Consider the following 14,192-nt stretch of genomic DNA (forward strand, 5'->3'; position numbering starts at 1 on the left):
GTCATCGGCTTCACGGTCTGTGTGTTACTAAAAACCACTTTACGCGGGACTTCGGATTCAGATTCAGATTCAGATTCAGATTCAGATTCATATGGGAGGCAAAAAGGGAAAAGAAAGGAAAGAAGTGGAAGGCGAAAGAGAACCAACCAACTGAAGTTATTCACATTCCGGTTCGTTTCTATTCACTCCAGGTATTCATTCTCCATACTCAATATTGCAACTCTCAGAACAAATCCTCCATCAAAGAACAAAGTTGAGACACGAATTCCTCCTCCGTACCAAGACACCATATATGATTTGGACGAAAAGAGGACCGGCGTCATAATACTACGACTGATTCAGACGGAAATTCATACTAGAATCAAGGGAAACGAACAAGATGTATGCCAGCTTCCCTATCATCTCTCATACCGTGTTTGCTGACTTGTGATGTCGTAGGAATCCCCCTCCACAACCTCCTCTACCTGGAGGTTCTAATGCTCAACCAGCTCCCAGAAGATCAATTCGTGGACCGTAAGACTTTAGCTGAACTTCGAACCTTCCAAGATACTAACAAAATTGCAGTCAATCCGCATTGACCGATTTCCTGGCTGTAAGATTTCAAATCGACCCACTCAGCTGCGACTCACAATTACTGATCGTTTGCGCAGGCTCACAATATCGATGCCAATCAGATTCGTCAAGATGCGAATGCTCGTCGAGCTGCGGCCCTCGCTTCACAACAAACCGCTGAAGGAAACGAAGATGCGGATGATGTAGAGGGAGAAGAGGAATTGGCATCTGCTGCGCCTGCTACACGTACCCGTTCCCGCCGAAATGAAAGCGAAGCACAAAAGAATAAGAGAAAGAAGGAAGAAGAAGTATGATAAGAGCTCTTCTTAATTAACCAAAAGCTAATAAACTTCTAGAAAGCAGTTGCCAAAATCAAAGCCTCTAAAAAGTTTCAACGCCAGAGAGCTTATGGATCAGATGAAGATATGACCGATGAAGATGAAGCCGCCCTACGATTGTTCAATGAAAGCATGGCCCCCCTACCCGATCAAATGGAGAATTGTGAACTTTGTGAAAAGAGATTCACTGTCACAGCATACAGTCGAGCCGGTCCAGATGGAGGTCTTCTCTGCCCACAGTGTACAAAAGAACTCAATAAGGAAGAAGGGCAAGCAAAAAAGAAACGAAAGTCTCAAGCTGGAGCACAAAGAAGAAAGATTCAAAGTAATCTTCTAGATGGTGTATATCCAGGCGCCAAAGATCTAATGACCCTGTGTATCGAAACCTTGGCCAAAAATGTCGACATGGCCGATGACTTGGGAGATTTACCGGAACCACTCATGGATAAATTGTCAGCTATACTTTCTAAGAGGCGTCTTTTACGTTCCAATACTTTGAATTTATTCCTTCAGAATGGTCGCGAAGTCATCACCATCTATGAAGGTGCATACTTAAACTCAGATGATTATATTCGAATATTTCAAGTTGTACCAAGTGTCAAATCATTACGCATTCGATCTGGTATTCAATTCAAAGACAAAGTAATGGAACACCTTATAGCATCTACTGTCAAACTTGAGCATCTGAGTTTGTCTGGTAGTAATCTTATAAGTGATGAGAATTGGAACCGTTATTTCACGGAGAAAGGCTCACACCTCAAATCTTTCAAGGTTTACTATACAGATGGCCAATTTGGGGACGATCAAATCGATATGATCACCAAGACATGTCCTCAACTAAGTCGTCTCAAAATCACCCATAACCAAAAAGTCACTGATGCTGGTATTGCACACATTTCGCGTATCTCTACTCTTCAACATCTCGGTTTGGAAATTCACCAAACCAAAACCTCAGAACCATATGTTCAGATTCTTGATAGTGTTGGACCTCAACTTCAAACTCTCTCTCTTGGCCAAGTTCATGAAATCAACGATTCTGTCTTGAACGCTATTCATGAGAATTGTCAAAACCTAAACAAATTGCGCATCACAGACAATAGTGTCTTAACAGATGCAGGATTTGCAAACCTTTTCACAAATTGGTTAAATCCTCCTCTTTCATTTATCGATCTATCCAAAAACCGTCATATCGATGCTTCCGTTCCTCGCGATAATCCTGATAATATCGGTCTCTGTTCCCTCGGCTTTCAAGCCTTGATGGCACATTCAGGTCTCACTCTCCGTTATCTAGATATCAATTCTTGTCGTCATATTTCCCTGACGAGTTTTGAAAAGACATTTTCACTTGAAAAGGAATATCCAGAACTAGAGGAGATGAATATTAGTTTTTGTCAGGAAGTTAATGATTTTGTAGTTGGAAGTATCTTTAAGACTTGTCCGAAATTGAAGAAGTTGATCATATTTGGATGTTTTAAGGTTAGGGATGTGAGGGTTCCGAAAGGAAGAATTCTCATAGGTATGCCTAATGCGATGGGGATGCAAATTGAAGGGACTGGGGATGGAGGTGATGGGATGAGTGCTTGGTGAGGGGAGGGGAGGTGAGGTGGGGATGAGGATTGGTGATTGAAGAGTGGTTGTCTGGGTTGAGACTGCAATATTCAGGCCGGATCATTACTGGATACATGTAATGTGAGGTGGGTGATTGAGACTTGAGAGTACTTTACGAATGGATGGATACATGCATGGTGTTTATGGATAGTTAACTAAATTATGGCTTGCTTGTGTAGTTTCATGAGAAATCAAATAGATTATCATGTTGATGTAATAATGATGATTCTTTTAAATTTTATTTTCAAATGATATTTTCTTTCTACGGTATGAGTTAGTTAGTTTGTGTGGAATGAAGTTATCCCTCTCTTTCTCTGTCGCTGTCGCTGTCTATACTCAATACTCAACACTCAATACTCAAAATGCGAATAGGATAGAATGAATGAATGAATAAATCATATTTGGATGAGGAAAGGAAAGGAAAAGAAAAGAAATCTAGTTTGGGCTTTTGTTTAGATCCTAATTCATGAGGGGAGAGGTGGTGGAGGAGGAGGAGGAGGATGAGGGTTAGAGAAATAGGGGGGTGGAGGAAGTGAGATGGTTTAGATGGAGAGGGAGAGGGAGAGGGAGAGGGAGGGAAAGTAATAGAGAGGGAAAGGAATGAGAAGGGATGGGGAGGAGAAAATAGAGGATGGAGATCTATTTGATAGTTTAACTGAGGAGATGGGAATGGAATGGAGTCTTTTAGCGAAGTTTTGATTGATAGCAATCAAGCAATATGTATGCGGGTTTGATGGGGAGGAAAAAATACTTACACCTCTGATATTCCAAGATTTACCCTGAAGGAAAGAAATTTGTTGCAGTGATCAATTTGCATGTAGAAGAATATATGTATGATCTTTGGGTATCTTTTTGTTCTATTTCTTTGCCACGACTGAGCTGCGCGTTACTATTTTGTGAGTGTGCATTCGGTGTGCAATGCCATTTTCCCCCTGTCCCTTCCCCTGCCCCTCCTTTCTCAAATTTTCGGAGCCTTAAAAACACATATCCCATACACCATACCATCTCGGCGCTTCATCTCCTCCTCTCTTCCTCTCTTTTCACCCTGTCCATCTAGGTCTTGGTTTTTTGTTTCGTCTAGGATTACAGGGCTACCTGGATCAATTCCAGATTCAGCCCAACTCATTAATTCCCAATTCCCAATACTAAATTTTAACATGCATCTTCATCTTCATCTCAATTCCTCATCCCCATCCCCATCCCATTCACCATCTAAACCAAATGTCCTGGTAACAAGAAATTTCCAATTCCTTCCTTGACACGATACTCGTGTCCACAATTCGCACAAACTAAACTTCCTTCATCGATTTCTGTTTCCAAAAGAAGCGTATGGAGTTCCTTCATCATTTTTTCGTCTTCCTGAAGGGCTTCGGGGGTGGGTGGTGTAGGGGGAAGCGCGGGGAATGAAAGCTAGAATAGTTTTATGTCAGTATTTTTTTTCTTTCCTGGTGTTTTCATCTCGGAATGATTGCTTCTCTTGGCGTAGAACAAAAACTGTAAATAGCCAAGGAGGAGCAATGATTGCGAGAAAAGCGCAAGGAGAAAAACATACCTCAGAAGCAATAACACAAAGCGCCTTCCAATCAATCCGCGGCAGAATATTGAGAAGTAAAGCAGTGTTAAGGGGTATATCGTTACTGACAAGCGAACATTCTTTTGGGTGCAGAGGAAAAGATGCGCTGGTTGATTTGCAGGCTTTCACGGCGCAGGTGAGGAAATTGAGAGTTAGGAGTTTCATTTTTCTCGGAGGGGCGCGGGGCGCGATGAGGGCGGATTGGTGGGTGGTTTCGTATGCGAGGGATTTATATGCTGATCAATATTCGTGGTTGTGTAAGAGTTCGAGAACGAATTGGTGAGATTGGTGGTGGAGAGATGAAAGCTTGAAGTTGTGTTGTGTTGTGCAGGTGTGATGATGTGATGTGGTGGTGTTGAGTAAGAGGAAATTATTTTTTTGCGTTCGCGGGGGAGATAAGATTAGATTAGATCAACGCTAAAACGGAGTGAATGGCTTGGCGTCAAGTTTGACTTCCCTTCATAGAACTTCTATTTTGCAAGACAGTGCTTATTAGTTGAGTCGGCTTCTTCGCAATGAAGGTTCTCTCTCTTTTCGATTGTGTGCCGATGTGGCTTTTTTCAATTGAGTTTCATCATTTTCAATCTATGCATGTAAGGCTTCAATGGTAGATGGCTGTGGTTTGTCGTAGGGTGGTGTTGAGTGTGATAAGACCATGATAGGATAAATGTTATGAGATTCGTGTAAGGTTGATCGCATTGCAACATTAAGTCGTGAAGAGGTAGGATAGGAACTGACAATGATATAGGAACAATCGGGGGCGTAAAGCACACACACAAACCTCCAATGATATAGCAGAAGGGCTCTTGCGAGTTTTACACTCTGATCAGCAACTCAGAAGCCCCGCGGCACAATCCTTAAAAGAACCGAGCATATCCTCAGCAGTGAACAATGCTCCGCCAGCATCTGTTGCTCAGTCAATAAGAGAGTCAAGAGTCTCTGCATCAACCGAACGTTCGATGAAACATCGGTAACTTCTACAGAGGTTCTTTTTTGGGATTGGTTTGAGAAACTACCCTTTAATTATCGACTTGGACTGGGTCTTGATTCTTTGACGAAGTTTCTCTCTATAAAGGAAAGATTCCAAAATAGCCGTTCTTCATCCAGGATCAGAGATTGGGGCCATCAACGATGTTATTTTGATTACAATATCTCTTCTTTGTACAATAATCGTTTCGACTATGAGCTATCATAGGTTTTAGTCTTTGCACCTGATATTGGTTCGGGAAGATTGTGTACCTGTGAGGGTACCTGTAACGACTCCTCACATGAAATCATAAGTCCCATTGCGGAGATTTATCCACCAAGGAAGAAAGCACAGCTCAGAAGCCAGGTCGATGTAGGGATCGATGGACAATGGAGAAGAATAATTTTAGTGGATCACCAACTACAGGATGAAAGTTTTAGAGGCTAATTGACTTCTTAGACTAATTACGGTCGTCTCGAAAATTTATGATTCGATTGAAGATCTACACCTTGCGGTAGAGACTCATGATCTACCGGGGCCTCTTCCATTCAATAGACTGGCTGTGTGGAGGGAGTGGAAGATGGATCGGCGTCTTTCCCAAAAGGTAATTTTTCAATTTAATTTATCAAAGGCGATTTTGACAAATGCGTTGCGCTCTCATGGATTGTGGAAGCGATTTAGTAGCTCAGAATATGAGGAACTTGGCGCAATCTTTCAGATGACCTTCTATGAGATGATTCGAGCGTGTGAAGATCGTCGCAATATCTGGAAAATAGGAACATTTCACAATGATAATGTTCGAAACTGGGAACCAGTTATTGAGGGTATAGAGAACAATAATCTAGTTCTAAGGCTCAGTTGCGCTACGGTTAATCCCTCGTTGTCAAGCATTTTTCTTCTCATACTGACGTAGCCTTTAATTAGATTGTTGGAATCATTGACTATGGCAAAAAGTGGTCTCCCGAGAACTGGAGCATGTTATTACTAGCGCCTAGATTTATGGAATCCTATATGAGTATACATAGTGATGGCGAACATGATGTTGATCGAGAGTTTATTGCCGCCTTTTCAGGCATCATTGATCGTAGCACAAGAGATATTATCCGTCATTGAGATATTCTCGCAAATTATTTTGAAAAGCTACTTAGTGAGAGTGACACTATACTAGAGCCTGACTTACATGACCTTTTACTCGTGGATGATTGGAAGTATTCCAAGTCGAAGAGATACTTTTGGGCTTTGAACATCCTAAAGGAAATCGAAACAGACATCGCTGCAGTCGTTTCGCAGCTTGAGGGGATTCATGGATTTTTCGGAAAATATCGTCTGAAAATACATTTCCCTTTACCAGGAGGAAAAATAAGTGCACAGCGGGAGAAAATTGTTAAAGAGAAATCAGGTTTGCCCAAGGAAGATTTCATTAGGATACAAAGTCGTTTTAGTGATCAACGGGAGCTTACTAAAGACCTCAGAGACGGCGTATGTATCATTACTATCTTCAATTCAAGACGCTGTCTAAAATAAATGACAAATTAAATGGTCTAATTCTCTATAGCTTTTCAACGCTAGTGAAGTCATGGAATCAAGAGCGTCGACAAGACTGGGAGAGAATGTGAGATTACTCACCTTCGTGGGCATATTCTTCCTGCCACTATCATTTACAATGGTAAGTTTCAGATTCCTGAAAACTCAATTCATTACTGATACAAGGATCAGTCTATCTGGAGCATCAATGATAGCGCCCTGGCGCATGTTGATATCATGATGGGTGTCGCGGTTGCATAATAACCTACTTGGTAGTTTTCAATGTCGAGAATATCGTCTTCCTTGCCAACCAGACTATCAAGATACTAAAAGCTGCTCCCATTGATCGCATGAAGAAAAATGATAATGACGTATAGACACAAAGAGGTGAAGGGTTGACCGAGCCCGCTTTTGCAGACGATCAGAATGTTACTCCTTCTAGTTGGCGTATCCCTCAGTATGTATTGTTACTAGCTTGGAAATGGATTACTACAATTGTGACTTACATATGGAGTTTTATGAAAAAGTTATCCGGCGATCAGCGAAGAAGAAGGTGGCACAGACGGAGGAGAATGTTTGAATTGGTTCAGGTTAACTTGTGGAAGTATCAAAGTTATGGGTATTATTGAAGTCTCTTGAGATCCAAAGTTTATACGTCAGATATATCAGCCAAATCAGATTAAACGCGCTCTAGGACTCCCAGTATACGAGGGCCAGTCTTTAATGCGTGCCGGGTCTATGTCTTCACATGTATCTTCACCACAATTAACTAAACCTAACTCACTTCAAAATTTAATATTCATTCATTAAAACATAACATCTCTAAATCACTTTCGAATATATATAATTTTTCGAATTGAAATTTTCATATTTATTTTATAGCAATATGTTACTATATACTGGTAAAGTTGTATTAATAACTCAAAATCCTGTAGTAATTTTGATGACTTCGGCTATTTTATCCAACACTCAAGCCCTCCACATGCCCTAGTAATAAATATATCCGAGAAAACCGTCTCTATGACGCGTATATTTAGATATAATGCCATTAAACTCCCACGTGATACTATTCAATGTCCACACATACTTAAAGGCGGGGGTGGGGTACACCTTCATCCAGGTACCGCGTTCACTGTAATAGAAAATTCCAAGTTCATCGACTTTGATTCCATGCATAGGTAGAAAGGAAATCCTCGATTATCATCTAGAATTGCAATTCCAATATGGCTCCACAAACTACCAATAGGGCAGTCGAGATGGCCAACGGTCAAATGGTCACAACTGAAGAGGAATACGAAGAAAGGAAGAAGAAGATGTCGCGCATGGGCTTGGAGGGTGTTGATAATCCAGCAAATTTCATTCCTGGGTCTCCTTTCACTTCAAGCTCGGAGCTCACGCCAAACGAAGTTCGTGAGAAGGCTCGATTGGCCTCACAGAAGATATTATCGGATTGGAATACACTGCGGACCATTCTTCAGTTACATGCCAATACGCTGGAGAAGCGTTGGATGAAAAAGTCGAGAACGAAACGAAAAGACCTGCTCTTGGAAGCTTGGCCAAACATGTCTACTACTCATCGTCCTGATTACGAGGCATATAGACAAGAGTGTACTGGACGCACACTCAAGGGACTATCGAAATTCCAGGAAGCGTACAAATGGCCTTATATCAATTTGCAAGACCTTAGTAGTAAATATCTGATCATTTTCATCAACAGTCGAGGAAGAAATCCTCCAAGCGCATTTGCTCGCGCGGATGTTGATGCAGCACACCTTGGAACTGTTGGGCATTTCATTCCTGAGCCAGCTTTCCTTCCGTCCTATACACTTTTCCTGGATGGCGATAAGGTGGAAACATATGGGACATTAGTTTCATGGGAAGAAGACAACGCTGCTGCTGATTTGATGCTCACAAAAAGACAGTTTAGCCCTGGTGACGGTCTAAAGGCATTTGAACTTCAAGAGAAAATATATCCTTTCCTCACCAGGTGTTGTGAGCTTATCCTTCACGATTTTGCTGAATCGGGTGCATTGCTTGATGCAAGTATTCCAACGGGTATCACGACAGATCCTATCGTACCTCCCAGGCCCACTCCATCTACCGTCACCAGAAGACTTTCATCTCTAGCCATCGCTTCAGCGGAAGCGCCGTATCGTTTACCAGCGAATATCGATTTTGAGGATCTTCGTGAAACTTTTGAAGCAAGACTTTCAGAAGCAGAATCCTATCTCTTTGACTTGAGGGAGGATCCTGAAATTTTCGCTGATGCAGTTAACGATTGGAGCGAGCATCGGAATGATGCATTGTTAGACACAAATGGCGACCCACATCCGACTGGACCACACACTCAGGATTTCTGGGGCCGCGTCGTTAGCAACATCATCGGTGACGCATATTCGAGCTATGAGACTTACTTTCTCCTTCATGAACAAGCTGCTCTATTGTGCACATTGATGGAAAAATACAAAGATGAACTTTCGTATAACGAGCAACTTCCCAAAGAATACCTCATTGCCATTCTAAAGCTCAAGGAACTGTAAGGACATTTTTCTTGTCTAATGTACACAATCATTAAGCTAACCATCTAATAGCCTCAAGATAAGTACCCAAGCACCAATCAACCACCTCCAGAATATCCAGTCCTCACCACCCCTCCGTCATCACTTTACACGTGCTCCGCAAGCACCCGGCACAATCAGGATGCATATAATGCCCAAAGATGAGAGCAATCCATTCTTCCACAAACTATGGTTCCTCTTGTTGATTTTGTGGGACCGGGAAAAACGAGATTTATTTGGATTAACCAATATCGTCAACGAATTTGAGCAACTGATACAAGATCCAGAAGAAAGGAAGAATCTATCTTCATATTTTCTTCATCGATTCTCAGACCTTGCTATGTTATCGGTCGCTCTTGAGCAAATTGAGAATTATCGACCTTGGGCTGCGACTTTCGACGACGAATTCAATGTAAGAAAGTTTCCACTTTTCATTCCCTTGATATCGTCCAAACTGCAGTCCAATGGTGGGGTCTTTTGTACCTGAGTCCAATCACAATCTTCAGATGATTCAAAAAAGTTGAGTTTCTTCACTCGCTGAAATATCTTCGAAGATTCAAGTACTTTCAAAGATCGGAAACTCACTTCTAGTCTACCTGTTAGACTATGGGGTCCCCAAATTATCCTTTTATTTTCCACAATTGAGTCATATGCTTACTGTTGATTTGCAGAACAACCACCAAGAAGAAGTGCACAAGATCACGATGAAGGATCTTACTTTTAACACACGTTATATTAAGTATATGGACTCTGTTCTGAGAGGCATCGTACCCTACTGCATGCCAGGTGATGGCAAGTTTGAATATCCCGCCGATCAGAAACGTACAAAACAAAACACGGAACAAATGATCTTGGCAGAGAAGAATCTCGATTTTTTCTGGGACAAGTTTGATGCTAATTGGAAGAAATTGACGAGGAGGAGCATCGATGCATGCTTTGGAGGACATCCTCCAATAAATATGCGAGAGATTGAAAGAACGCCAGCATGGGTTGAGCCTTTACAAACCAAAGCTACACCACAATCTCAAAGAAATACAAGCGCTCAAAAATGTGCACATGATGAGGAAAACAACAAAAATCAGAAAAAAACGAAGAAAAAGAAATCCAAGACAAGAGAATCCTCACAGCCATCCACGCAAACTGAGGCTCAACCCCAGAATCTCGAGCCTGAACTCAATGCCGAACTACCCAACGTCGAAGAACCTAAAGTCAAAATCCCACATCACCTTATGCGAATCCTCAATGCCCTTTTTCCAACCTGGTAAGAACAATATACCGGGTGACGTCCCCTGGGTTGAATTTCTAAAAGCAATTGTAGAAATGGGCTTTGCTGCACAAAATTTATATAATAGTGTTCGGCAATTCACACCTGTTTCTAGGGAGGCAGCGGTTTAAACAGGAGCAAAAAAAAAGTATATAATCTCATGAACCGCATCCGGGCGTTGAGATTAATCTTGTCGTCGCTGGGAGGATTGGAAGAAGGTTGATGAGAAGTTTTGGATGATGGGGTGGCATGTTTGAGGAAGAATAGTTGAATGTGCAATTGATTGAGTAGACTGCACAGCGTCGGGAGAGTGATCTGAATTTCATTTCCCGTGAATTTTAGAGAATATGAATATTGAATGCGATCTTTTTCGCTTATCGCATAAATATCGATGGTTTGTATGCGTTCGGCTTATATGGAGTCTAAAAGGGCCGGTGTGTTTGGAGGGAGGGAGATATATTAATTTACGTCTAGATATCATCCATGATGGTGTTATTTGTCAACGAAGAATCATGATTAGCTAGATTGGTGTCTGGTAGAAAAATCAATGTATGGTAGAGATTTTACTAGGACTCAGTTCTACGTTTACATATCCTCCAGTGAGTAACTATCTTTCTGTAGACAATCAAAACCAAGTAACGCAGAGCTCTCTCATACGAGGACCATTTTGTTATTCACCACTATTCCAAAAGCCATTACCTGGAGATAAATGACAAATTCATACTAAGTTGAAACCATCCACTTTCATGACCTGCATGTGAGAATAATGTCTTGATTCTTGAGCACTTGTGAAAATATAAGATTACTTGACTCACTCTATTTTGGTTTGGTTAGGAAGTGGAAAAGAACAAGCAGATCATTAATTCTCACGATCTATTTCAAGATTTGGGCAAGCTCGGTCTATTGGGGTTCAGCTATCAAAAATTGTGGTGCTGGAACCACAGACGTTGTGAAGACTAACCAGACATGCACATATTTTAGTGAATGGATGAATATTCATTCTTGAAAACATTCTAAAACTTTGGGTTTCAAGAAACTAATGTATTTCAGACTAGTTCTTAAATAACTACCAAATTTTATCCACCAACAATGCCGGAACACATTAAAATTTTGGAAAGTCTCCGCACATTTACCTTCAAGACTCCGCGAGTGTCTGCCGTAACCCCTTCATTGCTAATCTTCACATATATTGATATCTCTGCCATTTGTCCCTCTTCGCTCGAAATACATTGACAGCATGTCTCGTAACACCAGGACTACTATCATAAGTTTCCCAGGTCAAGACCTCGGAATCAGCCCATTTGACTAAGAACTTGCTATCCAATTTAGTCTCCTTGGATTGTTGATCTTCAAAGAGAATTTCGTGTTCCCTCTTTGGCTTATCTTTTTCTCGGCCCTTGGTGTTGCGTTGTCGGTAGTCCTTCACAGCCCTCGCATCGACGTTTTCGATGCTGACCCAGCTGGGTTCTATACCAGGACCCCAATGGATAAGACACCGTGAACTAGCTTCTTGTTCTTCGATGACGTAGATGGTCGAGAATGCAAACTCGTGATTGTCGGAAAACTCAACCATGTATAGAGGTCTGCGGTGTGCGTCGACATCGTTACGCACAAGTCCTTTCTGAATACGCAAATTCGGTGGAGCTTTTGCTTTGCCCTTGTCGACGACTGGATTTGGATTCTTACTCGGGCTTGCAAATGCGTTTTGATGTTTCTGGCCAGCCGCACGATTTAGAATCGAAGCGTTTCCTTCTTCGGCTTCTTCTTCTAATCATAGAGTCAGTATTCTTGAGTCCCCAAAAACTCAAGACGAGGAAAAAAAAAAAACTCACTATTCTCCTCGAGGATATCATCTTTTGTCGACATATGAATGACAGCCTCTTTCGGTACACTTGGCCAAATCAACCACTCGGAGCCCACTCTTTTCTGTCGAGCGTCTCTGTCATCTACGTCTTCATTCTCGTCGCCATCCCACATATTCAGTGCGCGCATCCAGTCCGACGCTTTGAAAATAGCACATCTTCTCATATCCTCACATCTGCCATCTAATATGTACATCACCAACTCATCCTCGCTTTTAAGGACCTCGTTTTTTGCAGTCTCAATGTCATCAGTCGCAGTGACGTAAATGCTGGGAGGATTTCTTCGAGGTCCGTTCGCGGCACCGTAGTGAAGAGGGAGATAGCTGCTCGCAGTTCTGCGGCTGAGACTTAGGATATCGTAAGGCCGGAAACCAATGCTCCACGGAGTGTAGGACTCCCGCGATGCGGGAGCCTTTCCTCCTGGGATCTGGTCATTAGAAGGATCGTGGACGATGTAGAGAGATTGTGGGACTTCGTTTGGAGGGTGGCGGAGGTCGTCCATGACTGTTTGTTGGTTTGGATTTCTCAAATTTGTGGTTGTTTTATTTCGCAGAGAGATGAAGATAATTGTTGATGTTGCCGGAAGGCGGGAAAGTGTATATTTATGTAGGGTTGGAGCTGTGCAGGTAATTGTGGAAGAATATTCTAGTAGCTACAGCATCTTCGGGAGAAACTAGCTCTTCGGCGGTCAAGAAGGAATTTGTATAGCGAGAACCCTCGATGTTTTTCTCAAGTCGAGCAAAGAAAGATTGAGACTCGAATGTTCGGGACAAAAATTCCGATGAGAAAGGTTAGAACCGGTTAGCAAGTGAGCGAGAAAATGAACATAAGAAGTTTTATGATAATGAGCCAAGTAGAAATGACGATTCAAATGAAAATAGGTATTGTAATGTGAAAGAACAGATTCGATGTTCATTGTGTATACTCTCGTGACTTCTGTGGGTAGATTATTTGGACAATGGTATTTTGACTGCGAGAGAGAATGAATCGGATTTATCTAGTAGGTAGTCGATTAATATGAGAATATAAGACTCTTTGTTTATATTTAAGGGTACTAGCTTTAGAATCAACGGATGCTACTATGTTTTCACAATCTGTTGATGATCATTGATGCATTGTTTCATTGAAGGCTCTTCTCATCCAGTACATGTATGACTCTTCTTCTAAAGCTTTCAAAAATTTAATAATTTTAATAAAAGATTTCATCCTCAGATTTGGCTCCATAATGCGACTGGTGACTAGGTAGAAAAATTATGCTGGACCTCACGGTGACTACACTTTGTCATGACATAAATCAACTTTCAAATGATCAGAGTTGATTCTTTTCTCCGTCTCCGTCTCTGTGATGATTTGAGACTATGCTAGGATCTTTCTATATATTATTTATAGATCTTCAAGACATTTACGGAAGAAAAAGTTGATGAAGAGAACGCGATCAATCTGACGACCAACAAAAGAAGAGCATTCAAACTAGATCAAAATCATCTGTTGTTCAATTAGTTCCCGATTAGATATTTCTATTAATTTGAAAAACAGTTACTCTTCTTAACTTCACAATAATGTACTCACAAAGATGTTGGGTGTTCTCGAATAGTTCTTGTACAGGAGTGAATCCGGGTGAACTGTCGCTAAGGCTTCGGTAAGCCTCAACAGTTGAAAAAGGGAACCAATCAAAAGAGTTAGAATTTTCAAAATGAGAGACCATAGGAACCAAACTAGCCATATCTAGTGCACAGGCCCCAGGTCAATTCAAAGGTATTCTCTGCTTTCAATCTTTCAATTAACTTGTTACACTTCAGCTTCTTACATGAATTTCTCCAACCTTTTGCTGTTTTCTCAACCTATCAGATAGCTTTCTTTCACATTAAACTTCGAAGAGAAAATGAATGATATAGAGGAGTGGGAGTTTACACTCTTCGTAATCGAAGAATGCAAAATCATGGAAT

The 14,192-nt window shown here is 41.5% G+C and overlaps 5 protein-coding genes across 6 annotated transcripts; 3 read left to right on the plus strand and 2 right to left on the minus strand.

The window, feature by feature from the left end:
• The first annotated feature begins 14 nt into the window (after positions 1-14).
• On the plus strand, positions 15-2,763 carry Bcrad7. The gene is made up of 6 exons (XM_024693704.1): positions 15-170; positions 228-381; positions 439-513; positions 565-592; positions 651-860; positions 909-2,763. Coding segments are annotated over exons 2-6 (1,884 nt in total). The 5' UTR covers positions 15-170; positions 228-379; the 3' UTR covers positions 2,478-2,763.
• A 530-nt stretch (positions 2,764-3,293) lies between these two features.
• Positions 3,294-4,400, minus strand: Bctrm112. The gene is made up of 2 exons (XM_024693705.1): positions 4,051-4,400; positions 3,294-3,908 (listed from the first exon to the last, which is right to left on the minus strand). Exons 1-2 carry the CDS (start codon positions 4,234-4,236, stop codon positions 3,711-3,713), a joined length of 384 nt encoding a protein of 127 aa, XP_024549491.1. The 5' UTR covers positions 4,237-4,400; the 3' UTR covers positions 3,294-3,710.
• Positions 4,401-5,295: 895 nt separating this feature from the next.
• BCIN_06g06950 (hypothetical protein) lies at positions 5,296-6,844 on the plus strand. Of its 2 annotated transcripts, none has more exons than XM_024693707.1 (4): positions 5,296-5,906; positions 5,963-6,517; positions 6,594-6,704; positions 6,755-6,844. In XM_024693707.1, exons 1-2 carry the CDS (start codon positions 5,619-5,621, stop codon positions 6,149-6,151), a joined length of 477 nt encoding a protein of 158 aa, XP_024549493.1. In that variant the 5' UTR covers positions 5,296-5,618; the 3' UTR covers positions 6,152-6,517; positions 6,594-6,704; positions 6,755-6,844. The 2 variants fall into 2 exon arrangements, with proteins under 2 accessions (XP_024549493.1, XP_024549492.1); XM_024693706.1 differs by having other exon boundaries at positions 5,296-5,642.
• Positions 6,845-7,696: 852 nt separating this feature from the next.
• BCIN_06g06960 (hypothetical protein) lies at positions 7,697-10,798 on the plus strand. The gene is made up of 3 exons (XM_001555103.2): positions 7,697-9,098; positions 9,154-9,532; positions 9,792-10,798. The coding sequence occupies exons 1-3, from the start codon at positions 7,786-7,788 to the stop codon at positions 10,383-10,385; spliced, it is 2,286 nt and encodes a 761-aa protein (XP_001555153.1). The 5' UTR covers positions 7,697-7,785; the 3' UTR covers positions 10,386-10,798.
• Positions 10,799-11,474: 676 nt separating this feature from the next.
• Positions 11,475-13,060, minus strand: BCIN_06g06970 (hypothetical protein). The gene is made up of 2 exons (XM_001555102.2): positions 12,217-13,060; positions 11,475-12,151 (listed from the first exon to the last, which is right to left on the minus strand). The coding sequence occupies exons 1-2, from the start codon at positions 12,746-12,748 to the stop codon at positions 11,565-11,567; spliced, it is 1,119 nt and encodes a 372-aa protein (XP_001555152.1). The 5' UTR covers positions 12,749-13,060; the 3' UTR covers positions 11,475-11,564.
• Positions 13,061-14,192: the final 1,132 nt, after the last annotated feature.

The sequence above is a fragment of the Botrytis cinerea genome, chromosome 6 (assembly GCF_000143535.2).
Source record: "Botrytis cinerea B05.10 chromosome 6, complete sequence".
Classification (NCBI taxonomy): domain Eukaryota; kingdom Fungi; phylum Ascomycota; class Leotiomycetes; order Helotiales; family Sclerotiniaceae; genus Botrytis; species Botrytis cinerea.

What these genes read in the sequence shown, in the direction of transcription:
- BCIN_06g06950 (XM_024693707.1), top strand. Translation starts at nt 5,619, where the DNA reads ATGGATCGGCGTCTTTCCCAAAAGGTAATTTTTCAATTTAATTTATCA. An exon ending in TAAGGCTCAGTTGCGCTACG is followed by an intron (nt 5,907 to 5,962) that starts GTTAATCCCTCG and finishes GCCTTTAATTAG; the next exon opens with ATTGTTGGAATCATTGACTA.
- Bctrm112 (XM_024693705.1), bottom strand. Translation starts at nt 4,236, where the DNA reads ATGAAACTCCTAACTCTCAATTTCCTCACCTGCGCCGTGAAAGCCTGC. An exon ending in TTTGTGTTATTGCTTCTGAG is followed by an intron (nt 3,909 to 4,050) that starts GTATGTTTTTCT and finishes AAACTATTCTAG; the next exon opens with CTTTCATTCCCCGCGCTTCC.
- BCIN_06g06970 (XM_001555102.2), bottom strand. Translation starts at nt 12,748, where the DNA reads ATGGACGACCTCCGCCACCCTCCAAACGAAGTCCCACAATCTCTCTAC. An exon ending in TGATATCCTCGAGGAGAATA is followed by an intron (nt 12,152 to 12,216) that starts GTGAGTTTTTTT and finishes CTCTATGATTAG; the next exon opens with AAGAAGAAGCCGAAGAAGGA.
- BCIN_06g06960 (XM_001555103.2), top strand. Translation starts at nt 7,786, where the DNA reads ATGGCTCCACAAACTACCAATAGGGCAGTCGAGATGGCCAACGGTCAA. An exon ending in ATTCTAAAGCTCAAGGAACT is followed by an intron (nt 9,099 to 9,153) that starts GTAAGGACATTT and finishes ACCATCTAATAG; the next exon opens with CCTCAAGATAAGTACCCAAG. An exon ending in CTTTCGACGACGAATTCAAT is followed by an intron (nt 9,533 to 9,791) that starts GTAAGAAAGTTT and finishes GTTGATTTGCAG; the next exon opens with AACAACCACCAAGAAGAAGT.
- Bcrad7 (XM_024693704.1), top strand. An exon ending in AGAAGATCAATTCGTGGACC is followed by an intron (nt 514 to 564) that starts GTAAGACTTTAG and finishes ACAAAATTGCAG; the next exon opens with TCAATCCGCATTGACCGATT. An exon ending in AGAGAAAGAAGGAAGAAGAA is followed by an intron (nt 861 to 908) that starts GTATGATAAGAG and finishes ATAAACTTCTAG; the next exon opens with AAAGCAGTTGCCAAAATCAA.